The sequence below is a fragment of the Chlamydotis macqueenii genome, chromosome 4, assembly GCF_036417535.1.
Source record: "Chlamydotis macqueenii isolate bChlMac1 chromosome 4, bChlMac1.mat, whole genome shotgun sequence".
Taxonomy (NCBI): domain Eukaryota; kingdom Metazoa; phylum Chordata; class Aves; order Otidiformes; family Otididae; genus Chlamydotis; species Chlamydotis macqueenii.
In genome coordinates this window covers 24,190,588-24,215,494 of record NC_141559.1, presented here as the reverse complement: position 1 = coordinate 24,215,494, position 24,907 = coordinate 24,190,588, and the positions used below count along the sequence as shown (strand labels likewise).

Genomic DNA, 24,907 nt, shown 5'->3' with positions numbered 1-24,907 from the left:
AAATTAACGCTTTAGTGACACCGGTTTTAATAAAACCATTGGGACATCGGATTGTTGGGGGAATTTTTTTGTAATTTTTTTCTTTGCTATAATTATCAGCCCAGCGGTTTGAGGCTGGCCCCAACAGCGAAAGGCTTCTTTCCCCGCCCTTCCCGCCCCCCCCGCGCTCCTCTTCGCTCCCCGCCCTCCCGCCGCTCCGCCGGACCCCGTGACCGGTCCCGCCCCGCCAAGGCGGCGGCGGCGGCGGCGGCCGGGAGCGTGTGGTTACTGCTCGGCCCGCAGGAGCCATGGGCTCGGCAGCGGAGGTGCTGCCGCCACCGGCACCGCTCGGGGAATGCGAGCGGGAAGCGGCGTCCGACTGGTACCGGCGGCTGCCGGAGGAGCAGGTGGGTGACAGAGGGTGAGGGGTTTGGGAGGTCTGCCCCCGCCGTCAACGAAGAGAAGGAAAACCGTAAACGCCTTTTGCTTTACCTTCCGTGGCATCATGCGCTCCCAGTTGCGGCGGGGGCCTTATGCAACCCGGCCGAGCTGCTTGGGGCTCGCCCACGCGTGATCCCCGCCCCCGGCCCGCCCCGCGTTCCAGGCGCCGAGCGCCGGGGGCAGATGTGCAAGGGTGGTCCCCGGGCAGCATCCCGGGGTGAACATCTGGCTGGCAGTAACTGGGGTACTGTTGCCATCCCCGGAATCCAGCTATGGTTCAGCGCTCAGTCTTTCCTTTATATACTTATGCTCGTTCACTTTAAATATTTTTACGCTTTCAGTCTCGTTATTACTTACAAAACTGAATGTATTGGAGAATTGGAGAAAGAGATCAACTCATTTTTTGACTTGTCTGCTTTCTTTCTGTGGCCTGGTGGATGGATGTGGGCTTTTTTCGCTTAGGAAGTGACAGAAGCCATGTAGGTTTCCCTATTGTCAATGGTAAAATGGCTTTCCACATGCTCTTTGTTTTGTAGACAGTGTTGTCCCCCTGCTTAGACAAAGACAATGTTCTTAATGCACCTTTATTGATATTTCCTTTAAAGAAAAAAAAAAGATCATAACCTTTTTCCTATTCGATGCTTAAATGTACTGACCCGCTCTGAATGCCTGGAGTGGTTCAGTAAGTGAAATGCATGCTGCTGATAATGGCACAGGGGCAAACAGAGCTGCTGGAGTACGTCCCAAAGTAATTTCCAGACAGTTTTGTTTAATTTTATAATTATTTCTGCTGGAAGTTCTTCTAAGATAGTCACATTTTAAAATTAAGTTGGTAAAGGCTTGGGTGGCCACCAGCACGCTTGGCTGAGAAACTCTCTTCCCACTCTTTTCAGGCACTGGTAGTGATGAGGCCCCGTTTCAGGCCCCTTCCTGACGAGTGATGTTAGGATAGCAAGGGAGAAATTTTAAATAGGCCATGAGAGAGAAAGGGGAAATCCTTCCTGTTTACTGGAAATGTTTCACCATCGTAGTGTGGAGTATTTTTTCCACATACTGAGGTTCCAGCAGCTGGACAAATAATAAACTAGATGTGGAAATAAGGAATTTCAGTTGTCTTTATTTAATATACATATGGAATGTGTATCTTATATATACTAACAGTAAAAATAATCATAATTTGATAATTGAATAGCAATATTTCTCTTTTATGTATAGGGAAGACTAAAGCGAGGTGAGGAGTTTGCCGGACCACACTTGCTGCAAACTTTGACAGAAAGTCCCAGATTCTCATTCTCTTGTTCAAGAGAAGCATGGACACTTAGCTTGATCTGGAGGGGCTCCTGGGTCATCAAGCCTAGTCACGTGCTGTCACTTTTTTGCTTTCATGCATATGTCCAGATTTCTCTCAAAGTAGTGGGTTCCCCTGCCCTTTCTGCTCTCATGGAGGGGCTGTTGCTGAACCCTGCCGTTCCAGCAGACAGGAATTCTGTTTCCAGGCTGGGTCCTTACCTGGAGTCTCTCATGGAGGCCGAGCATTGTTGCTGTGTTTGCTGAGGGTGTTGGCACTGTTAACGTAACTGCTGGTCCTCAGCCCAGTGTTCTCCTGTTTTGACTTCTCTCCTGCAGTATAAATGTGTGCACCATCTTAGTGTTACATGCGATGCAAAAGAAATGGGTCAAAATCTGCTTGGAGGGTGGTGTAAATTCTTACTTCTCTCAGCTGGTGTAAAGTAAAGTCGACACGAGAGCAAATCCTTGGCCTTTTTTGAGAGGGTTTTTTTTTTAGGTGAGGATCTGGGGCTGGTAACCTGGGTACGAGTTCTTTCTTCTCATTTCTTCCACAATAAATTCAGTTTCTGTAAGATCATACCTAGTAACATAATGCTAAAAGAATACCTTCCTGACAAGCAGGACCTAAATAATAATGTATACACTCTTTTAATTTTTTTATTAAAAGAGAGTGGTACTCTGTAGGAAATAAATCTGTTTGTTTAATACCAAACCTTCTGGCTTTAATTTTCTATTGAAGCTTATTACTATGTCAGCAGGGACATGCTTAACAAAATTACTGACAGGTACCTTTTTAAAAGAATAGAAGGATATGTTACTAAATGTCATATATAGCCTTTGGATTTCATTATTGCAATAGACTGTAGAATTGCCTACTTCAGTGGTTAGATTTAAATGCTGAACTGGACGATAACGTGATTAATACCCTTTGTAGGTTTGCATGCAAAGATGAGAATAATTACCCTGACTTTAGTCTTTGAAAAGCTACAGAGTCTGGATAGTTTATTCCATCTCTCCTGCGTTGCGTTGCTGGTGTTCACAAGTGGTACCTGAACGTACAGAAAGGGTCAGCTGCTCCTGAAGCCGTGGGAGTAGGTTGCTGCTTCACTCTACGAGTTCACAATTTTCTCCTAACTGTTGATAGTTGTTAGTCAGACGCAGAAGTTGTCCTGTATTTTCAATATCACTACAGTTAAGGACCTCAAATCTCCTTCCCTAACCCACTTTCTAAAATAGGTTAGCCTTTGTCATATTACTACAGTCTGAATCTCATCAACACCTATAAATTAAACCACAAAATAAGAATAGAAAGGTAGAAGGCATGCAAATGTATAATAATAAAAGGTGAGGCAGAAGCCCTGCATTTCAGTAGGGCAAAAGATACAACACCCGGTCCATCCATAGGGACTGGGAAGCCAAGCTGTGTTAGAGCAGACACAGTTCCTGAAAGCTGTGGCACTGTGGCTGTCTTCTGTGCTGAAAATGGTTTGGTCTGTAATAGGTTTTAATCTCTTGTAATCTAAGTTGAAGGCAATGGCAAAATTCCCAGTTGCTTTAGTGCAACCAAGATCTCCACGTCCTGCTGGTTTAGGGTACGTAGACTGCAAAGTGCTGTCCGACAGCTAAGCTAAAACCAACGCTTCTAGAAAATGTCCAAATACAGAGTTAATACATGATACGTGTATTTGCAAGTACATAAATTAGCTTAAGCTATAACCTTTTCATCAACCTGACTTTGTAACCCTTTGGGATGTTTTAGTTTTATTTTGAACAGTGTTTTATCTGTGTAATTGGAGCATTTTATCTTCTAATAGATGGGTTCAGATTTAGAGGAGCTATTAGAAAAGGTTTTTGGTGTTTCCCATTGAGAATGATGTTGAAGAGGTATGGCTGTCTTAGCTACGCTTAAGTCCTGAAGTTTTTTAATAAGTTTTCAGTATCACTAGTATTTCTCCAGCATGGGAAGAATGAGCAGAAACAAAACTAGAAGATAATATCAACAGCCTTGTGGTATCCCTCATGTAAGTGTTTAATTGTTCATTGGACTGTAGGATGGATGTGTGCGGTGTTGCCTGGAATGGTACCATTTCAGTCATAAGTCAGTAGAGACCAAGAATGTTTTAAAGTAAACTTGTATGTGTGGAAACTGTGGTACCCAAGGCTAGAAGGTAGGTAGGTTTCTCCTGCTTGCAGTTGTTGGGATTTGTTTGTGAACCGAAAATGGTAACTCCTGACAGGGAGGGCTTAATCTCAAATTTGTTCTGGCTCTACAAATAATTTAACTCTGCTGCAGAGGTTCACACCTGCATAATAATATGTGATAATAACTTTCTAAAAAGCATTAGTGAGTTTTCTGAGACTTGACAGCATTTGAAGAAAAACAAAGAAAAATCCTTCAGACATACCTGTAGCACCTGCAGTAGGTAAGATAGCATGCTGTGGTTGGATAATGTGAAGATCCCATTTTCTTAAAGAAAAAAGTATTCTGGAGGTAGAAATGAATAGAAATGTCTTCTCCTTAAAAGGCAGAATTAACAGCTGTTGCTTTTCAGCATGCCAGTGCATTGATACCATACTGAACACAAGGTGAATTGCAAGCCTTTTGCTGGGTCAAGCTGACTGAATTTAGTGGGGGAACATTGATAAACAAAATCCTATGGAAATCAAATGTCGCATGTGTAAGGAGAAGATGGATTAGGAACTGCTTTTGATCTAGTCGCTATGTAAAATTGCAGCATGGATGGCATCAAGTTACAGGGGCAGTATTATTAGCGTAAGGAAGAGTGCAGACAGCAGCCTGAAATGGGGAGGAGAGGCAGCCTCCCAGACCCTCCTATGCTGGGCTCTTGTCTGCGACTGTTTCTTATCTGGTGCCCTATTAGCGGGGGAATTTACTGCTGAAACTGTGAGACTAACACAGTTTATTGAAGGAAGCCTCTGTTGCTGTTGAAGCCTTCTCTGCTCTGCACATGCACAAGTTCAGTATTTGGAAAAGCCTTTTCATCTCCTTAACACAAAACTGCTCCTGATATTTCGAAATTTGACCCAGCAACTGTTGATCCTAAATTTGGGTTGCTGTAAAAGGTGACTAAAGGGAATACAGTGCCGTGGCTTTTCTTACGTTGTTGCTTGTTTCTATGGAAACATCTTGTTCCTATTTTATAAATGGTGTCTAGATTCTTGTTGTGAAATGAATGTTAACCCAATCTTTGTTTTGCAATTTTTAATTTAAACTCCCTCCAATATGTCACTTTTGTTGGTAGCTGTTGTAAAGTACTTTTGGTATTAAGAATTTTTCTCGTTTTCTTGCCTTTACTTTTTTTTTCCCCGGAGGAACAAGTTAAACTTAGCTTTTCTCGGTCTTGTTTTTCATCTGGAAGTGAGGTATGATTTCTTTTTCTCATTTCCTAATCTATTCATCTTTTCATATTTAAATATCAGATTAAAATTATCTTAGAGGAAAGAACCTGTTGGTTTGGTTTTTTTTCCTCCAGATGGTTGAAATTGATTTTGTTTTTTTAATAGTCTGTTGGCTGAGTATCAAGATCTTTTCACTGCTTACATTTACAAGGTCAAATACTAAGTGTTAGTTTCATGCTAGCAAAGGATGCAAAGGGATATAGCGTTCTCTTCCTGCTGTAGCAGAAGAGGCAGAAAATCAGAAAAATTTCCAATCAAATTATTTACTGTTTTGGGGCAAATTTTACTTTCTTTTAATTAAACATAAGGAATCTTTTTAAGTATGAGAACACAGGGTGAAATTCTGGTCACGTGCCAGGTGTTATGAGTAACGAAACTGTCTAGTTTGCAGATGTGGAGGAGTAGGAGGCAGAAAGCCTGTGCCTGGCTGACCCGTGCATCACAGGGTTTCGTGCTGGTGCCCTGCGACGAGGCGAGGCTGTAGTTTGGAGGAAGGGGGGAGGCCACAACCTGCGAACTTGCTGTTGGCTGCAGATCTCCAAAGCCTGCCCATGGCAACACCCTGGGCAGTCAGATGGCTGAGTACTAGCAAAATTGGGTAATTCATTCCTCTGGGACTTGCACTGTTGGCTACCTAACTATCAAGTGTCTGTAGTTGTGTGTTGGCTGGTATGCGTCCCCATCTGCACCTAACAGAAGTTGGTCTCTTATTTTGGAGGGGAGGGAACTTGTGGTTTCTTCCATCCTGGTCTCTGTCATCAGCTGACTTTCTTCTCATATTTTTCTGTAAGATTGAGTATGAAGTATTTTCAGTTTTGGTTTGCATCCTCTAAAAAGAGATTAATTTGTAAGGCTCTCTCTTCTGAACGTTAATGTTGCAGCTTTCAGAAATATAGGAGTATTTTTCAGTAGGTAAACATGTTCCTAAAGCCACATCTGTGTGGCTTTTTTGACATTTAAGTATCTATGGGCTTCAGCTATCAGAAACACCACCTGTTCCCTGGAGTAAAAATAACCACGACTGGAGTAGTATAGATTGTGAGCAGTTAAATACTGCAGAGGAAACTTTTTACTTGAAGAAAAGGAAAATGTGCAGATGGGTATGTATATGTGATATCCTGATATCCCTGCATTTCTTGTTTACACTTTTTTTTTAATGTCTCATTTAGATGTCGTTAAACACATGTTTGCTACTGAGCTTTCTTTTCTAACATGGAATTAATTCTCTTAAATATGCCACCTCTTTTTCTTTCTTCTGTAACTGTAAGTGCGACCTATTGTGATCTGAGGCATGTTGCAAACAATTTGGAGACACTGCTGCTTTTCTGTGTTGGAGATGAACTTTGTGGATACCTGTTTCCTACTCCTCGCTCTCTTTGCCACCTTTGCCCAGCAGCATTTTTTTGGACTGTAAAATCACAAGCTTTTACAAGGAGAGCAGTTATTTTCCCAGTCCATTGGGCTTTTCTCCTTCATTGCTGGAGTTCACATTTCTGTAATACCCTTTGGCCAGTTGATGCAAGAAAAGAGAAACTAATAGGCCTGTGCTTGGCCTAGTGCTGTCGTCAAGTTGAGTGCAAGGTGGGAATTTTTCAATTCTTCTGAGGAACAGAAGACTGTTGGGGTTTCTTCAATTTATTAATTGTGAAAAATAGGAAGAGGGATGTTATTTGGTTTGTTTTGAAGGATTTTGTTCTTTCAGAGTAGTTGAATGGATTTTTTTTTTAATCTTGAATCTTTAAGTAGAGCAGGTTCCTCCTCCCACAGAATCTGTTGAACTTCTTCCAATTATTTCACTCAGGTCAGTTACTTTGCATTTTTTTCCATACACATAAGGATATCCCAAAGCAAACAAACCATCTCAAGATCCTTAGGCTAAGTGTGGAAAACCGTGGACCAAGCTGCTGCTTCAGCAGATGAAACACCTGGAAGACAAGACCGTAACTAAGCCTGTTCTGACAGCTAGTGCAGTGGTGAGGTTACAGGACTGAGAAATGTTGCGGTCGCTTTAGAGCCATTCTGTTTGTGGTCCTCCCAGACAATTCATCCAGCCTACTGCTGCCTTTCCTAGTGGCAACTGTAGCACCTCACCCATCATGCTGGCATTGCGGCAGGGGTGTGTATGATGAAGCAGGGCTGTCTTTCTTCCAGGAGGCTGGCAGGAGGCACTGGCTGCAGCTGCCAGAGCAGCTTGGGTTGCTCCTTTCAGACCACTGTCTTCTTTCCAGGGATGAGCCCTGGGAGGGCCAGGTTGTGATGACAGCAGCAGCAACCCTGAGGAGCACAGAGAATCACCTGCATGCTGATGTTGCAGTAGTTTGTTGTGTGTGATCTGTGCGTGGCCAGCAAGTCTGCCACATCCAGCAAGTGTGGGGTACCCTGAGCAAGGGCACTGGCCTCCATCGCTTGGCTAGGAAAGTGCTGCAGCAGCGGCCATGCTGTGGCCCTAGGAGAAGCTGCAGGGACTTCCAGGCAGAGCTTGTTGGCGACACAGTGTAAGGACATCTAGTCTTTGTGTAAGGACATGATTGATACTGTCCTTCAGTGAGCTAGCGTTGCTGACAGCAGAAAAGAGAAATGCCAAACCTGTGCTTCCATGCTGTCTTTGATTAGCCAAAGGAAAATAACTTCCCAAGTGTGTTGGGTAGGTTTGTGTCCCTTCCGGATCCATTGGTGTTCTGCAACCTCCAAGCACTTTACAAAGTTATTCGGTGTGATCTGCAAATGGTCACGGGCAGGAACTGTGTGCTGCCAGCAATTTGAGGGGAAGAGACCTTTAACGGGCTACATTACACTTAAGAGGTGCAGACAGGGATCAGCCTTACACGATTGTGAGAAGTTCAGTGCTAACTTTGTCCTTCTCTCCTAGTGAGTAGCTGTAGTAGTGAATCATTGCAAAGGTGGTTTCTTTGGGAGGGGGGTATGTTCTGATGGGATGTCATGTTTCTCTGTATCATCAAAACACCCTTGATGGGAAGCAGGTAAGCAGTTCCTGCTGTCAGACTGGTGCGGAGCAGCGTTTTCTTGTGACTTACCATGTGCTGTCTGGAATTTAGGCAACACTGAGTTTGAGTGAATGTGGTGGAAGCTTGCCATAAGCAAGGGTAGTTAGTGGTCAGAACACATGTAACTTTGTGTGTTGTGTCGATGATGAACATAACTGGTAAAGCCACAGCTGGATATTTGTTGAGTTCAGTAGGCGTTGAGTTGACATTACCTTCTGTGTTTTAAGGCTAGTCCAGGAAAACATTCAATTTCATGGGAGATTTTTTCAGAAGTGCTTCAGGGATGTAGGAGCACCAGCTGTGTTCAAAGTGGACAGAACTTGCACTTAGTATCTCCTCTGCTTCCTCCTCACAGACTTTCATTCTGAGAAAAGGTCCTATTATGGCATACTTCATCTGAGAGGGCACCTCATGGTTCTCCTTAAAGCATTCAAACCCCCAAGCCATTCCGCCATAACAGCTGGGTAAATTGGTTACAAAGTTTCCATAATGAAGATCCAAACTTTGAAAAACTTTACATTCTGACTTTCAGCCAAAAAACAGCAGGAGACAGCAGACGACAGCTTTGCGGATGAAAATATGCCATTTTGAATAGGGAGGGAAATTTTATAACACCAAACATCTGAAAAGACGAGGAAACTGGGTGCTTGTTGAGAACCTTCGGGTACTGCAGTAGGCTTGTGAAGAACGTCGTTTGTGCATACATGCTGAGCCACAGGACAGATCAGACACTTCCCCTTCTGTTCCATATGATAACTCTAATTTTAAATGATTTCAAGTAAAAAATAGAAACTGAATATGAAATACTTTAAAATTAAATAAAATATTACACTCTTCATATGAAAGCATTTAAGGAATATAAAATGAAAGAACTTGAAGAACAAGTTGGGCAAAAAGGCCAGGAGGCCGGCGTGGATGAGCAAGGAGCTCCTGGACCAACTGAAAGTGAAAAAGGAGGCCTATAGAGGGTGGAAATGGAGACAGGTAGCCTGGGAGGTCTACAAAGAGGCTGTGCGAGTGGCCAGGGATAAGGTAAGGAAGGCCAAAGCCCTGGCAGAACTGAATCTGGCCAGGGATATAAAATGCAACAAGAAGAGCTTTTATAGATATGTAGGGGACAAAAGAAGGTCCAGGGAAAATGTAGGCCCCCTCCAAAAGGGAACTGGTGTCCTGGTTACCCAGGACATGGAGAAGGCTGAGGTTCTCAATGACTTTTTTGCCTCAGTCTTCACTGACAAGAGTTCTTGTCCCACCACCCAAGCTGTAGAAGCTGCAAGCAGGGACTGCGAGGATGAAGAACTGCCCATTGTACTCGAAGAGCAGGTTCGGGATCATCTGAGGAACCTAAAGGTGCACAAGTCCATGGGACCTGATGAGATCCATCCGCGGATCCTGAGGGAACTGGCGGATGAAGTTGCCAAGCCGCTGGCTATCGTATTTGAGAAGTCGTGGCGGTCTGGTGAGGTCCCCGATGACTGGAAGAGAGGGAACATAACCCCAGTTTTTAAAAAGGGGAATAAGGAAAACCGGGGTAACTACAGGCCGGTCAGCCTCACCTCTGTGCCTGGCAAGGTCATGGAGCAGATTCTCCTGGAAACCATGCTAAGGCATATGGAGAGCAAGGAGGTGGTTGGTGAAGCCAACATGGCTTCACCAAGGGCAGATCGTGCTTGACCAATTTGGTGGCCTTCTATGACGGGCTGACGGCATCGGTGGACAAGGGATGAGCAACAGACATCATCTACCTGGACTTGTGCAAAGCTTTTGACACTGTCCCACACGACATCCTTCTCTCTAAACTGGAGAGGCATGGGTTTGATGGACGGACCACTTGGTGGATAAGGAGCTGGCTGGATGGCCACACTCAGAGAGTGGTGATCAACGGCTCAATGTCCATGTGGAGACCGGTCACGAGTGGCGTCCCTCAGGGGTCCGTGCTGGGCCTGGCCCTGTTCAACATCTTTGTCGGCAACATGGACAGTGGGATAGAGTGCACCCTCAGCAAGTTCGCCGATGACACCAAGTTGTGTGGTGCCGTCGACACGCTGGAAGGGAGGGATGCCATCCAGAGGGACCTTGACAGGCTGGAGAGGTGGGCCCGTGCCAGCCTCATGAAGTTCAACCAGGCCAAGTGCAAGGTCCTGCAGCTGGGTCATGGCAATCCCAGGCACAAATACAGGCTGGGTGGAGAATGGATTGAGAGCAGCCCTGAGGAGAAGGACTTGGAAGTGCTGGTGGACGAGAAGGTCAACATGAGCAGGCAATGCGCCCTTGCGGCCCAGAAGGCCAACCGCATCCTGGGCTGCATCAAGAGGAGCGTTGCCAGCAGGTCGAGGGAGGTAATTCTCCCCCTCTACTCTGCCCTGGTGAGACCCCACCTGGAGTACTGTGTCCAGTTCTGGAGCCCCAAAACAAGAAGGACATGGACCAGTTGGAGAAGGTCCAGAGGAGGGCCACAAAGATGATAAGAGGGCTGGAGCACCTCTCTTATGAGGACAGGCTGAGAGAGTTGGGGCTGTTCAGCCTGGAAAAGAGGAGGCTCCGGGGAGACCTTATAGCAGTCTTCCAGTACCTAAAGGGGGCCCACAGGAAAGATGGAGAGAGACTCTTCAGTAGGGCCTGTTGTGACAGTTCTAGGGGTAATGGTTTTAAAATAGAGGGGGGTAGATTTAGATTGGAAATTAGGAAAAAATGTTTTACAATGCGAGTTATAGAACACTGGAACAGGTTGCCCAGAAAGGTGGTGGACGCCCCATCCCTGGAAACGTTCAAGGCCAGGCTGGATGAGGCTCTGAGCAACCTGATCTAGTCAGGGATGTCCCTGCTCCTTGCAGGGGGGTTGGACTAGATGACCTTTGAAGGTCCCTTCCAACCCTAACCATTCTATGATTCTATGATTCTATGAAAAGGAAATTGAGGCAATGAGGTCGTACACAGTGGTTGTACATTTGTATAAAGGAATCTGCTGCTGTAATTTGCTTTAAGGGTGTTGATAATCCCAGTATGTCTAAAATAAAATAACTTAGATTTACAATTAATTTGAATTACGGTAAAGAGTAATTCACTACAATAATTTTGTAAGAAACATCAGGTTAGAAAACAAATGCAATCAGCATTTCTAATACATTATTTTTTAGCTTCATTCACACAGGAAAGCCACATTCGCTTTTCTTCTTCAGGAATAATCCCATATGTGTGCATTTGGTGAGTGTCTTTTCAGCCAGCTGGAGGAAGGAGGGGAGAGAAGTTGGGGAGACAGTACTGCTGTTCCTCTCTTTTTGGGAGGTATTTTGGGCGCATATCCATCTAGATCTCTGGCTGCACTTCTGCTCCTTCGGCCCTTCTGAATTTGTTCATCGCTCCTGTCTTCCAAAGAGTGAGGAAAGGCAAACAAATTACTGCAGATGATGTAGACCTCTCTTACATCTCTCTCTCTTCCTGCATTGTGGCAGATGAAGTCTGGGGGTCCCCCCTACATAGCACGTGTTAGCTACGAGGAGAAGAGCCGCTGTAAAGGCCTTGAAAATATGCTTTCTCTGGGGCTACTGCAAGTAAAGAAATTCCCTCCGCTCCCTCTTGATACACAAAAAATTCTTAGAATCCATTAAGCTAAGTCTTGGTTGTTGGTTTTTTAAAAGTAGCAAGTTTGAAACAGAAACTTCTTTTGCTTTTGAATGAGGAAGCTCTGTTTTGTTGGGCAGGAGGGCTGCTCAGAGTGGGTACGTTTCTCTTTCTGTGTTTTTCTGTTATGGTAGTGTCTTCAGGCTGATTCAGTGAGATTTAGTATGAAAACAGTCCTGTGGAAATTAAGAGTCAGCTGGGAACTTTGTGCTTACTGAAGAGAGACAGTTTCTAAAACAATTTAGAACAGTACTTTGGCGAGGGGGGGAGGGGAAGAAGTATTTGGTTCTAAGGATATGGTTTGAGAGCTACTGGCATATATGTGGGACTGTATGCTGTTTTACTGTCGCCCTCAAAATTAGAGAACTTCTAGCTGTCATGTTAAAGCTTATTTAATACTTTTTTAGCAATTTGGAGTATTGTAACATTACTGGTGTTTGCCCTAATGGTTCTATTTTAGTTATACCTCTGAAGAAATGTGTTTGTCCAGCATGTGAAATATTATGCAATAGTGAGGAAAAAAAAAACACAACCCCATCTGTGTTTTACAGCTTCACTCGTTTTTTGCTGAGTTGCCTGAAGCAAGACCTACTCAGCCTCAATTAACTGAAGCAGACTTTGAAATCTTGAGAATTTCCATTATCATTCTGTAAGGTTTTGTAAGCTCTTAAAAATATTTGGAAAAATAACTTGACACTTGTTTTGTAATTAAATACACACTTGTCAGCCTCCATGCTGAGAAGCTTACTTTGCATAATTGCTTTAGGGATTAATGAATCTACCCTTGTTTGAGAAGGAGAGGGTGAGATAAAAGTCCTGCTTAAAAACAAAAAAATCAAACCGTAGATAAAAAGGACCTGGAGAGCCTAAGTAAGGTGGAATTTACTCTCTACCCTGCTTAAGAGACTGTGTGCAACTTCTTGCTATCAGCTTACCAAAGCAGGATGGGGCTGCTAGGGAAATCCCGTGTCTTGCAGCTGCCTCATACCAGGAGAGACATTGTTGGTGTGGACACATACAGCTCATTGCACTTAGCTGGCCCAGTGCGATGGAATTTGTGGACATGTTGCCTGCTGGTGGCCTCCTTCCAAGCTCTGCACGAAGGCTTCCAGTGCATTGCTGGGTACCATTAGTCATCCAGAGGCAAAGAAGCAACTCGGTTGTTTTGCCCCTCCTGGTTGCGCTGGCCACTGGCTCAGAGCCTAAGCTACTTTGCTAGACAACGTAGTGATTTCTCCAGCACACCTTAACTGTTTCTCTCAGGAGCAGTCTCTGTGCCACTTGATGTGAACTGTGCTCTCATGCCCTCTGCCATCCACACAGGTGTGTGTGCTCCCTGTGGTCATTTGCATGGAGGAAGCAAACAAATACATTTTCCCTTTCCAGCACATCCTTTCTCTTTTCCCTGATTGCTGTGATCAGTTTACCCCTTAGGCTGACAGTTTTGTTGGTCTCCTGTGCTCTTTGGGAATAGAGGAATGAGAGTTCCTGCAACAGCATTGTGTTCCTGGGGTGTCACACTCCCTGTCCTGCCAAGTCTGCAGTGGCTTACAAGAGGCTCTGCCTTTCTTGAGGAGGCTAACCTTGAAACACTGGAATTAAAGAAGAGTCAACATTTATTGGAATTAAATAAAGTGCAGTTAAAGCCAAAGTGCTGAAAACTGGGATTTCCATATCCAGTGAGGGGAAGAAACTGACCTGTGCCTGAAAAGTGGGGTGCAAAGAGACAAGGCGGTGGCTGTCAGTACGTAACGTCCAATACCACGGTTCTCCGTCTTCAGGCTCTTCTCTAGAACCACAGAAAAATTGAACACAATATTCATTACTATTTAGGCTTCCTACACCCCTCCCTTTCTGGGCTTCAGTACTGAAGCTTAAATCAAAATCTTTATGAATAAGCAAATTTAAAAATACCCAAGCACACACAGCGGAGGAATTGTAGAGGTTTTGTTGGGATTTTTTTTCAGTAGCAGCTGTGGTGCTTTATCCAACCTTCATTCAGTCAGAAGGTTCTGCATCGAGCCTGAAGTCTGACCTAGAAATAAAAATATTAGCTTCCTTTGGTCTTTGCTGGATGTTTTTCTGTGGGAATGGGAATTCACTTTATTACTTGCTGTCTAATGGAGAGCCTGGTACTGCTGTGGGAGGGCATTTGTTTCTTGCCACTGAGACCATGCCGTGTAACCAGGGATGCAGAATAGCTTTCATCTTTGAAGACAATTAGAGACATATTTACTTTGAATCCAGGAGTAGATTAATTGCACATAGAGTTTGCAGGCAATTTGTTGGACTTACTGATCAGTTGACTGAAATATTTATGAGTACCCATTGTATGTGTTTTCATTGCTGCCTGATGGAAGGATTAGAAAACTCATGTTTATCATCTTGAAGTGTGTTCACCCTGTCATAGCGAAACATAAGGCAATCAGATTTTATGCAAAGGATCTCTGGTCACTGGGGAAGGAGAGATGGGATTTCAAGCTCTAATCTAGTTACAAGTTACATGTTGAAACAGTCGCATGTTTTCTGCAGTGATATTTAAACATGGCATCTTCATCTCTGCCTTCCTGTGTGTTTGCCCCATCATTTTTCTTTTTGGGAAAAGTGCAGATCTTGTTTCCCCTTCCCCTTTCCTTCTTTGTGCCACCTCTTTGCATCTGTGCAGTCATTGGCGCTGTCTTCCTTTGCCTGACTCTGTAACTTTCTACGCCAACACTGGGATGGATGTTTGCCTTCTTCCTGGTCTAATCCAGTGCCCCTCTTTCAGTGGTGATAGTAGCCCTTCAGTTTTCTGTGCTTTGGTGCGAAATACTTTACAGTTTGTGTTTAATAGTTTTGGGTTCTTCTTGTGGTTCTGAAGATATTCTGGAAATTATTTAAAACCAATCTCCTTCAGTCAAATTCCCTCCCTGGAATTACAGGCATCTAATTTCATTTTAATTGCCCTGACATCCATGTTGCACGGACAGGCAAGATGTATGACCTAGAGATTTACCCCTCCAGAGTGGCATCTGGAGGGGAGACAGGCTGTCATGTGTTTGTAGTATCACTTCAGATGTCCCAAGTTTGGATAAGTGAGTGTCATCCTTAATGTTGTACTGAAGTCACAAGTTACGTAACATCTTTCAGGTTTTTGATTTGAGTAGCTTTATCGCATGTGTATCTTATTTTTACGCATTCAAACATTTGAGACTTGTTCAGAATCACAGTAATAAGAATTGATTATACAACATATTTCCTAATTTTGTCTTCTGTCCACAGGTCCAGCAAGAAGAAAGAAACGACACTGCAGAACCTGTAATAGATGACTATAAAAAGATGGGGACTCTTTTTGGTGAACTAAACAAAAGCCTTATCAGGTTAGGCTTCACAAGGATGTACTTTGGAGAACGGATAGTAGAACCTGTAATAATTATATTATTCTGGGTTATGCTCTGGTTTCTTGGCCTACAAGCTCTTGGACTGGTTGCTGTTCTGTGCCTTGTCATTATTTATGTACAACAGTAAAATTTTATAGATGCTGTTCAGATTGTGTATTTCAACACTGTCACTATGTCAGTAGATTTATGTGTTTAAGTAAATGAGTGGTGTATCAAGAGTTGAAATGCTTCAATTTGCATTTCATTGAACTTCCCACATTTGGGGTGAGGAGCACTAAAATTATGCATTTTAAGCAAAGTCAGCAATGCCCTACTACATCTTTGAAGGGCAAAAAAGATGTTTGTAACAATGGTGTCCACTGTACTGTCTTCTGCACTCTTGGGGCCTTAGTCTAAGGATTGGCTTTTTGTTCTGCCCCCCTTCCCTCAATGTTCTTGCTTTGCATAGTGAAAATTTCCTGTCTGGTTTTAAGAGGACACTCACATCAAGTGAGTTTCACTGTTGGGGGGGTGGGGTGGGCCTCATGCTGTTTCTTCTCTGAATCTGCATAATTTGCTGGTTTTTTGCTAAAAAGCTTTATCTGCATGAGGGAGGTTTACTAGCAAACCTGCAATGACAAACGTTCATAAGGTGAATACAACTTCCCAACACAAAAGCATCTTTCATTGGTATAGTTTATAGCATGCTTTCCCCCAGGAAACAACGTATGCCAGCAACATGCTTTTATACTAATACTAGTGACTTCACACAAGGTCTCAGCAGTCCTTTATTGGCCAAATGGCCTAACATAGCTCTGCCTTGGTTTTGGAAATTTACTCAGCTCCTGCTGCTATTTTTCTTTCTTTTTTTTTTTTAATACTTGCTCTTTCCCCTAGCCCTTCTTCTGAAGATAAATATTTGGATAATTCATGGACTTTGTAGGTAGTTACAGCTGCAGTGTTGGAGAGCTGCCATTTCAGATGGCAGTACTAGGATATTGTCTGCTTTCTCTGGATCGTGCGTGAAGTGACTGAACAACCAAATAGACCAGATCTCTCAACGCTTCCCTAATTTGCTGCAGTGTGGACCCAACACGAGCTGGGAGCTTTGCGTACATAAGCAAATCACACCTGTTTCCTCATGCAAGGCAAGAATGTAGTTGAAATCAGGTGGTCATTGTATTTAGTAGTCTTAACTGATTCATTTCCATGCTAGGCAACAAAAATGCCTGTCTGTAGGTGCATGTCATGGACGACACAAAGCAGAGAATAGGGTAGATACATTCAAGAGTAGGTGCAAAATTCAGAGCCACACCAGGGGTGTATTGAATATTTCCAAGTTGGACTTGCTCATTTAAAGAAAAACAGTAGTGAGACAGGATCTTTACTAAGTAGGCTACCAATTTAATATTTGCTGTACATTACTTTTAGTAAGAACTTAATTGCAAAATTGATTTCATCTATGGTGGAGTGAAATTGTGCATTTATTTAAGGCAATGTAGTAGAAGATGTGAAATTTACAGAAAACTACTTAACCTTTGGCAGTGACTTTTTTCCTAAACCTTTTTATACTAGCACAGATCAACAGTAGCTTCTCTATGGTCCCAGTCCTGCAACCAGATTCTCAAGGCCAATTTTATGCCTACATGGATTGTGTTGCTTGCTGGTCTCTGTTTCCAGGACCCTTGGCCCCAATCGTTACAGACTTTCCTGTTAGTGAAATAATTGTTTTTTAGGGCAGTGAACGTGAAGGCCCAGCTCCTTTAAAGTCTTTATGTGCCTGAATGCCATCTGTAGATGTGTCTGCGCTTTTCTAATGAATGTGTAGGTACCTTCTGAGGAGCCAGGTCTCCCCTCCAGATCTTCAGGTGACTTTGACTGTGGATCCGAGAGGCTCTGCTGAACTGGCAGGACTGCAGGGGAGTGGGCCGGAGGCCCAGCTGTGTGCTTAGATGACAGCCTGTGTTGACTGGCACCTAGTTAAATAGTTGTGCTGAAGGCAGGGGAAAGTTTGAGAACAGAAGGTGTTCCTGGGTACAGGGGTTTGTTGTTCACAGCTGGAAGTCCCAAAGCAAACAGCAAGTACAGGCTGAATTCGAGAGGCAGGAGCTCTGTACTCACAAGTGCCTAGGCATAAACTTTGGGTTTGTTTCAAGTCCCTTAGAAAGCAGAACATCTGTTTACACCTTTGCATATTTGTATAGATGTAATGGTGAGTTTATGTGTATTCTTCTCCTCTATAAGGGCTGTACTACAAAAGCATCTTGTCATTAAAAAAAACAAAACCCTTCCTTTATTCCCACAATGAAGTTACTGTTCAGAGGATCTCATCCGATTCCTTTCATCCTGTAGGAAGAAGTGTCTCTGTGATACCCTTGTTGCAGTGGTACTCTTGTGTAAAGACACTGTGCTATGAGATGGCATGTATTATTTGCTGAAGTGGTGATTTTGCTCTATACATAAGGAATGGAGAGCAATGAACCAAGGGTGTGACTGACAAGTTCAGTAAGGAAATTGTTTATTTGCATGTAACCTTTTATTATGTGCATAACAACGACCATTTCACTTATTAAGTCATTCAGTTGGTCTCCTGATGTTCATATACTCTAGGGAAATACAGCTTTTGGACTAAGATGGTATATGGTGAATGTTTTATATGGTTTCTCTTAAGAGTAACTTACTATGTCTTGTCCTTCATAGAAGTTTTTAATTTTTAAAAATCTGAGAAAAATGTCCCTCCTAATGGAGTTAGGTTGACTGAAAATGAAAAAGAAAAATAATGTATTGCATGGAAGATAACCCTCGCCTGTTTGGTTTCATACATTCCATTGTATATAAGAATTTGCACTGAATCATATGTCCTATTTCTGTGCTGTTGCTTTACTATCTCCCTGTCCTTTGCAGGAAAAGAAAGAGGAGTTAAGGAAAAAAAGGAGACTGGGACAGAATTGGACATAAGGAGTGGAAAATGGAATGCATGAAAATGATGCATATATGTGTCAAAAGAAATCTGACTTTAAATATGTGCCAAAAGTGAGGGGGAAATGGGTGAACAGTCCTTGCATTGGGTTCTCTTCCTTCTGTCCAGATATAGTTCCAAGGCAGAGGAAGCATAAAGTGTTCAAAGGACATCTCTAGCTAAAAAGCAGAAGGTTAATTTTAAAAAAGAGACAATTTCACTTTTGTCTATATAGTAAAAATTGATAATGTTATTTATGATGGTATATATGATTATTATTCTTGATAGAACTGAAGGCACCTTTATGCATCTGTGTGTAGGACTGTATGAAGGAATTGTGTCCCTCAAGTCTGTGTTAAACAACAAGTGATGTAATTCCTGTTGGTCAGTGTAACGTGTTGAAAGCTTTTTACATAACTTCTGGACTCTTCACTACTGTTTCATACCCGCCAAATGCACAAATGTTTGAACTACTGTGTACAGAGAAGAAATTCTACATGCAGGAGAATATTGGAGAACCCTGTTTGCACTGAGAAATCATGACATCAAAACTGTTCATATAAAAAGGAAAACTCATTATTTCTTAAAAACTCTGCATTAAATGAATCTTATGGAAAGCACTTTGTTATTCTTTCTAATAAAACGTATTGTCATCAATGAGAACTGTGAATTCTTTATGGTGCTTTGTTCAAGGTTACTTCACTTCTTTCAAAATTTCGTGGTAGGCCCAGATGAAATGGGGCAGCATTCAAATACCCACTGAAATCAGTTAACTTGCAGCTAGTGGAAAAATAACTGCAGTACAAGAGCTTAATAAACTGCATCAGGTCTCTGTGGTTGAGTGCACAGCAAGTTATGCTGAATTTAAAAAAAAAAAAAAAAGAACTAGAGCTAGATGTTAACAAATAATGGCAACATTATGGTGTAAAGTAGCTTTTATTTTATAGCGTATCTATTTTGCATCCAGAGCAGCCTCTGAAGGTACCAAATGCGGTTTGGGGTGTGAAAAATCATAGAAACATAGAATCATTAGGGTTGGAAGGGACATTTAAAGGTCATCTAGTCCAGCCCCCCGTGCCAGGAGCAGGGACACCCTCAACCAGATCAGGTAGCTCAGAGCCTCATCCAACCTGGCCTTGAATGTTTGCAGGGATGGGGCGTCAACCACCTCTCTGGGCAACCTGTTCCAGTGTTCCACTACCCTCATTGTAAAAATTCTTTTTGGTATGTCTAGTCTACCTCCCTCTATTTTAAAACCATTACCCCTTATCCTATTGCAACTGGCCCTGCTGAAGAGTTTCTCCCCATCTTTCCTGTAGGCCCCCCTTTAGGTACTGGAAGGCTGCTGCAAGGTCTCCTTGGAGCCTTCTCTCCTCCCTTGACCTGCTGACCATGCTTCTTTTGATGCAGCCCAGGATGCAATTGGCTCCCTCTGCAGAACTGACAGCTTCATCCCCTGTTTACTTTCCTCCTCTCACGCTGTAGCATTGCCTTCTCTAGGGCTGTTAACTAGAACAGCCTCTCTCTGTGCCAAGGGTTTGGGCTTTTTCCTCATTCAGTCTTCATAAAAGCTACCTAGGCAGAAAATCTATTTTCAGTTGGATATTTGGTTTGGTTTACTGTGTGCCTGCTTAACACTAGAGGGATGGAAACTAGAGAGAGGATTTTTTAAAATACGTGTATGCTTGGTAGTCACTTCTTTTTTACTGTGCTTATCTGTTGTTTTAGATGATGGTTACCAAACTGAGATTTGCAGCCAAGAAAGGTCCAAAAGACTGTTGCTGGTAGATTGGCACCAGGATTTTGAGACTACATGGGTCAAGCAGCATGTGGCTTAGGGTTGTTTCAAGCTTATACAGGCAGGTAGACTGCTAACTTTCCTGAACTCCTGCCAACTGCTCAGTTTCTTTTGAGAATGTCTCCAAATGCGTATAAAATCATCAGTATTCCTTTTGCACTCACTCTGGAGAGACTGAGCTTTCATCAATTCTACTTTACACAGAGAATGAAAAGGGGATGAGGATGGGAAAGAGGAACTCAATTTACCAGTCTGTTTTTTAACTTGTGTGCAAGCTTGTAGTCAATGTTCTTGTGTCTGGTATGTCATTGTCAGAAGTCTTTATATCAGCCCTAGTTTATATATATTTTCTAATTAATATGGAAGCGAAGCAGTTGAGATGATACATCCTTTTTCCCAAATAATTTATTAAAAACAACTCCTCCCTCACCCCCAAGTGGCAGGAGAGATGTGACTGGATAAAGCCCTTATGATGACAGGAGCTGCTCTTGGTGCAGCCTCAGGTGAACCGGCTCCTTCCAAGGGTGCAGCAGGCTACCAGAGTGGCAGCCTGGTAAAAACCTTTTCCTCCTACCAGGAAAACGTCTTGCCCAGCCCCAGGCATTGCTGAAATAGCAGGAGTCCAAGTGGCATAGAAGGGGTAGGACCGAAAGGATTTGATGGGACAGTGTTTGAGACAGAGCTGTTGTGGAGTACGGTGTCTAGATTTTATGTTCATTAAATGTAAGTTAATTAAGCCCAGTTGTTTCTTGGCTTGCCCTGGCGCATCACCTTGTGTTGTCGCTTGCAGCAAATGTTTCTGCTTCTGGAACCTCCCTGTGTCTGTCTAGGCATATTTTAAACTTACTATTTACTGTTAATTGCATTTTAAAGCATTACAAGGGAAAAGGCCTCATCTTTCAGTCCTCATGTGGATGACAGTTTAATTAATATATGTGAGAAGGGAGCCACATTAGCCACTGGCAAACTGTCAAGGGCTTTCTCATAGAGGAAGAAGCTGCTAACCAACATGTGGGTGACAAAGGTACAAGAGACATGGGTTTGCATGCTTTCCAGAATGGGTGGCAGAAAGTGACCATTTTTCAGTCCTAATTCAAAAGTAAATATTCTGTTTTCTGATGTAGCAATCTTCCTCAAGCTAGCTGGAACATACTTCCCAGGTACAAGAAGTCTGTAGCAAGGAGGTGAGTTATTAGATAAGGAAAACCCTTTGGCAACCAAAATCTTATTCTGTTAAGTGTCAGTCATCAAGGAGTCTCTTCTTGACTTGAATGAGATTTGAGTTCTTAAGTGCTTTGGCTTGTTAATTCCTTATTTTGAACATTTTCCCTGGTTATCCTTTTACATCATTCTTTCATTCATGTTCTTTCTAAAAGTTGTTAATACTAGCCCAGAATTATTGAAAGCCACTCCTCTGTCAATAGCTGTTACCAGTGGGGGTGAAGATCGCCCGTGCACACAGGATGGCCAGTCATGGGGAGAGACTGGCGTGTCCATAGTGCTACCTGGCTTGGTGTCACAAAAGCCTTAAAGCAAGCTTCCAGCAGTTCCTTTGCTGTCATTTTCTGTATTCATGCACCATGTTAGGTGCTTAGTGAGAGCTGATATTGGCCAAGTACCTAATTTCCTTGGGCATTTCAGTCCCTTGAGCTCTGGACTTTCTCTCTCTGCTGCTAAACAGACTCTGCTTATCTCCACACAGCTGAGCACCCACGTAACCGTCCTTCGCTTCTTGTTAAAGAGTGGAAATGTACTCTGGCATACTGCGGTCATGTCCTCCTCCTAATATGATTAGGAAAAGCATGATGACGCAGTTTTCCTGAGAGAACAAACATTCCTATGCCTTTAAGCTTACTTCAGTAAGTCTCTCTGTGAATATTCCTGTTGCAAAGAGGAAAAAAGATTTAAGAGTCTATTGCTTATTTTTGATACTTAGCAGATAAGAGAACCAAAAGCATGCTAATGTTTGAATAAGCATTTTTTTTTTTCATTTTGATTCCTAGTTTCTTCGTTCCATCTGTGATTAGAGAGATAAGAAAGTATTTGCCTGAGCTCTGTTAGCAGTTAGCTTGGCTCATAGTTAACAAATTCTTATGCCAAGGTCTTCTACAGGTACGTACAAATTGCTGTTAAAAAGCCCTTTTTTCAACTTTCCTTCAGTCCCTAATTTTTCTTTTTCTGTATTAGCCTAGCTTTTTTTTTTTTTTAAAGACGTGTTTTGGGGAGAGTCTGTTCCTTGCCACGTGTATACCTCAGTGGAGATGGGACTGTTGGACAATCTAGTGTTTGGACCCTGCACTCAGCATGGGTTTCATGAGACCTGCCTGTGCTTTACCAACTGGGGAGATTTCTGTGCTAAGAAGCAGGTAGGCTTTAAAGTAAAGTTAAGGCTTGAGATTAATAGAATTTACTTGTGCAGTGGTGGCTACACAGCAGTTTCCCAGGAGACTAAGCCATGTGTTGTAATGACAGTGTTTTGCAAGGAACTCTGGAAAATAAGCTAAAGATAACATAAAAAGAAATCAGGTCTTCATGAGTAACTGTGCTCTGCCATTAATGCGCCATTATTCCATTGTCACAAAAAAAAAAAAAAATCAATGTATTTTTAAATCCTCCACTTAAATTTTGAGACTTGTAGCACAGATCCTTTTTGACGCTACCCTTCTCCCATCTTTTCTGAAAGCGTCCTGATTGCCACTTTTATTTTTTTTTCCTCCAAATTCCTGTGTGATACAGACAGTAGAGGAAAAAAAGTGTATCTATTCACAAGTAGAAGGCACTCGCTTCCAGTGCAGTGGTAGTGCAGGCTGCTTTTTCTTTCCTAAGTGCTTCAGAGATCTGGGGAAATTGAGAAACCATTTAAATCAGAATCGGTTCTGCTTCTGTATCTTTAGAGATGTTGTTTCTTCAGTAGTTTTGATTAGTAACATTGAAAAGCAAGTTTCTGACTGAGCTCATTTGGGCGTGCTGCTGCATCCTAAATAACCCCCACTGCTGGAGTCCCTAAAGGAAGAATTTGTCCTGCATGCCCAATTGTACTGCTTTGGACAAAGTCCCCAGGGCCAAATTCAAATTGTAATTGGAAGAGCATATTCCACTCCTCAGCACAGCTCTTGGTCCCACTCTGACTGGCCTTGTCCCTATATTCTCCTTTAAGAAGCTGACCAGAATCCCTTCTCTGCAAAATCACTGTGAAGATTCAAAGGGTTTTCAGCCTACGATAACCTTCCCTGTAACACAAAGTTATGAATAAATGTGCCAGAATTAGGATGTTTAATGGTCATGGGATCCGATAAGCAAAGGTTTTTTAAAGTTTCCTGTAAAACACTGAAGTAGTGAAATCTTTCATTCTCTCCACTTTCAGCACTTTTAATTTATTTGCTACATGCCTAGTGTTTTTTTTCCATGTTTGTATTCAATGAACATTAGAGTTAATTTTTATCTCCTGAGTAGCGCTGAGCTATGACATCTTGACATTTTAGCAATATATTTTTATTCAATCCCATTGTTGGTCCTGCTGAAAGCTCATTAGATGCTGCTGTTGATGGGGGATAGAGGGCAGCAGTCCTGCCCTTCCTAGTCCTGCCCAGAAAAATGTCCTTGTGTCACCTCTGTGTCAGCCTGGGATCCAAGGTGCGTTTCCAGCAAGGTTTACGCCGTCACAGGTTTAAAGCAAGCTTGCATCCTGGCTTTTCTGCACTCTAAAAAAAAGCTCATCGGGACGGTTTCATGAGAGTGCTGTTTCGAAGGCCAATGTGCTTTGTGACAAGTCACCTGGATCTCCAGTGACCTTAAACAGGGGAGTCACACGCTGCCTCTCCTTTATCTCTGTGCTGGTGCCTGGGCAAGGATAATTTTGGCTCTCTACAGGACTGTAAAGCCTTTGCCTAGATTTCTGACTGATGATTTAGGAGGAATCCTTTGCCAAGTGCATGGTTGCATGGACTAATATAGAACAGATTCCACACTTCAAAAACAAAGTAAGCGTAGTCTTCTGCTCTTCTCCTTTTGGGCCTTTTATAAGGAATACATAGAATAGTTTATCTCTCAAATAACGCAGTAGCATTTGAGCTATTCTTTCATAAAATGAAAACACATGAATAACACTTCTCATTCCACCTCCTGGGACATCCTAGGGTTTCCATATATCTTAGAGTTGCCTGAAGAACTGTGCGATGGCCTGATTCCTAGTGGCAGCTGTGTTTCAGCAGCTAGCACGAGATGCCAGCTGAATGTATGTGGGTGTCTTTGGAGTGTTTCTCAATCAATGTTGTTTCATTGCTGAACTCTACAAAGCATTTTATCTCAAGGAGGAGAAATGGAGCTTACTGTATTGAAGATGTACACAGGCACAAGGGTCCATGCCATTATTACTGTAAAAAGCACTGAAGCACTCCACTGAAAAATGTAACAGTTGATAGTGACATACATTCTGGCTGTTATCTTTGTTCATCTCTTCCTGCTTCAATGACTTTATTAACGGCATAAATTTGCAAAACCATTCTAGTGTTGCAGCTCACAGATATGTAATATCTGTTACCTTCCCATGTGGACAATGAGCTGTCATAGGCAAAAAAAAAAATTATTAAACCTTGGATTTGTTTCTTTTAGGAGTGTCCTCTTCATATTCTGCTATTAGTAATACACACACAAATGGAAACTACTGTACTACTTAGAGGGTTGGCACTACAAAACCCAGTCTGAAATGTCTTCACAAAGGATTTTTAAAAAGATACTGCACGTAATATCTTAATTTATGTAGGATCTTCAAACATAGGTCCTTCACCTTATGCCCCTGGGAAGGGGCCACTCCCTTGAGCTGTGCATGGTGTTTCCCTGGCTCCTGTTCTGGTCCCTGGCCCAGCTCTAACTATGGGGTTGTGCACTTCTCTCTTTATAGAACTGCTCTTGAGAAGTGTCTTGCAGATGACCACAAGCTCATGTGAAGATGGGAATGAATTCTCAAATGACTTTAAGCATCACAGAGAAGGATGTTCAGCAATGAAAAGCAGCGTTGTGAGAAAGCAAATAGGTA

At 42.8% G+C, this 24,907-nt stretch overlaps 1 protein-coding gene across 2 annotated transcripts; it reads left to right on the top strand.

The window, feature by feature from the left end:
* Positions 1–242: 242 nt before the first annotated feature.
* FAM241A (family with sequence similarity 241 member A) lies at positions 243–15,354 on the top strand. Of its 2 annotated transcripts, none has more exons than XM_086747371.1 (2): positions 243–386; positions 15,018–15,354. In XM_086747371.1, exons 1-2 carry the CDS (start codon positions 288–290, stop codon positions 15,261–15,263), a joined length of 345 nt encoding a protein of 114 aa, XP_086603497.1. In that variant the 5' UTR covers positions 243–287; the 3' UTR covers positions 15,264–15,354. The 2 variants fall into 2 exon arrangements, with proteins under 2 accessions (XP_086603497.1, XP_086603498.1); XM_086747372.1 differs by lacking the exon at positions 243–386 and adding an exon at positions 11,023–11,686.
* The last annotated feature ends 9,553 nt before the right edge of the window (positions 15,355–24,907 follow it).

What these genes read in the sequence shown, in the direction of transcription:
- FAM241A (XM_086747371.1), top strand. Translation starts at nt 288, where the DNA reads ATGGGCTCGGCAGCGGAGGTGCTGCCGCCACCGGCACCGCTCGGGGAA. An exon ending in GGCGGCTGCCGGAGGAGCAG is followed by an intron (nt 387 to 15,017) that starts GTGGGTGACAGA and finishes TTCTGTCCACAG; the next exon opens with GTCCAGCAAGAAGAAAGAAA.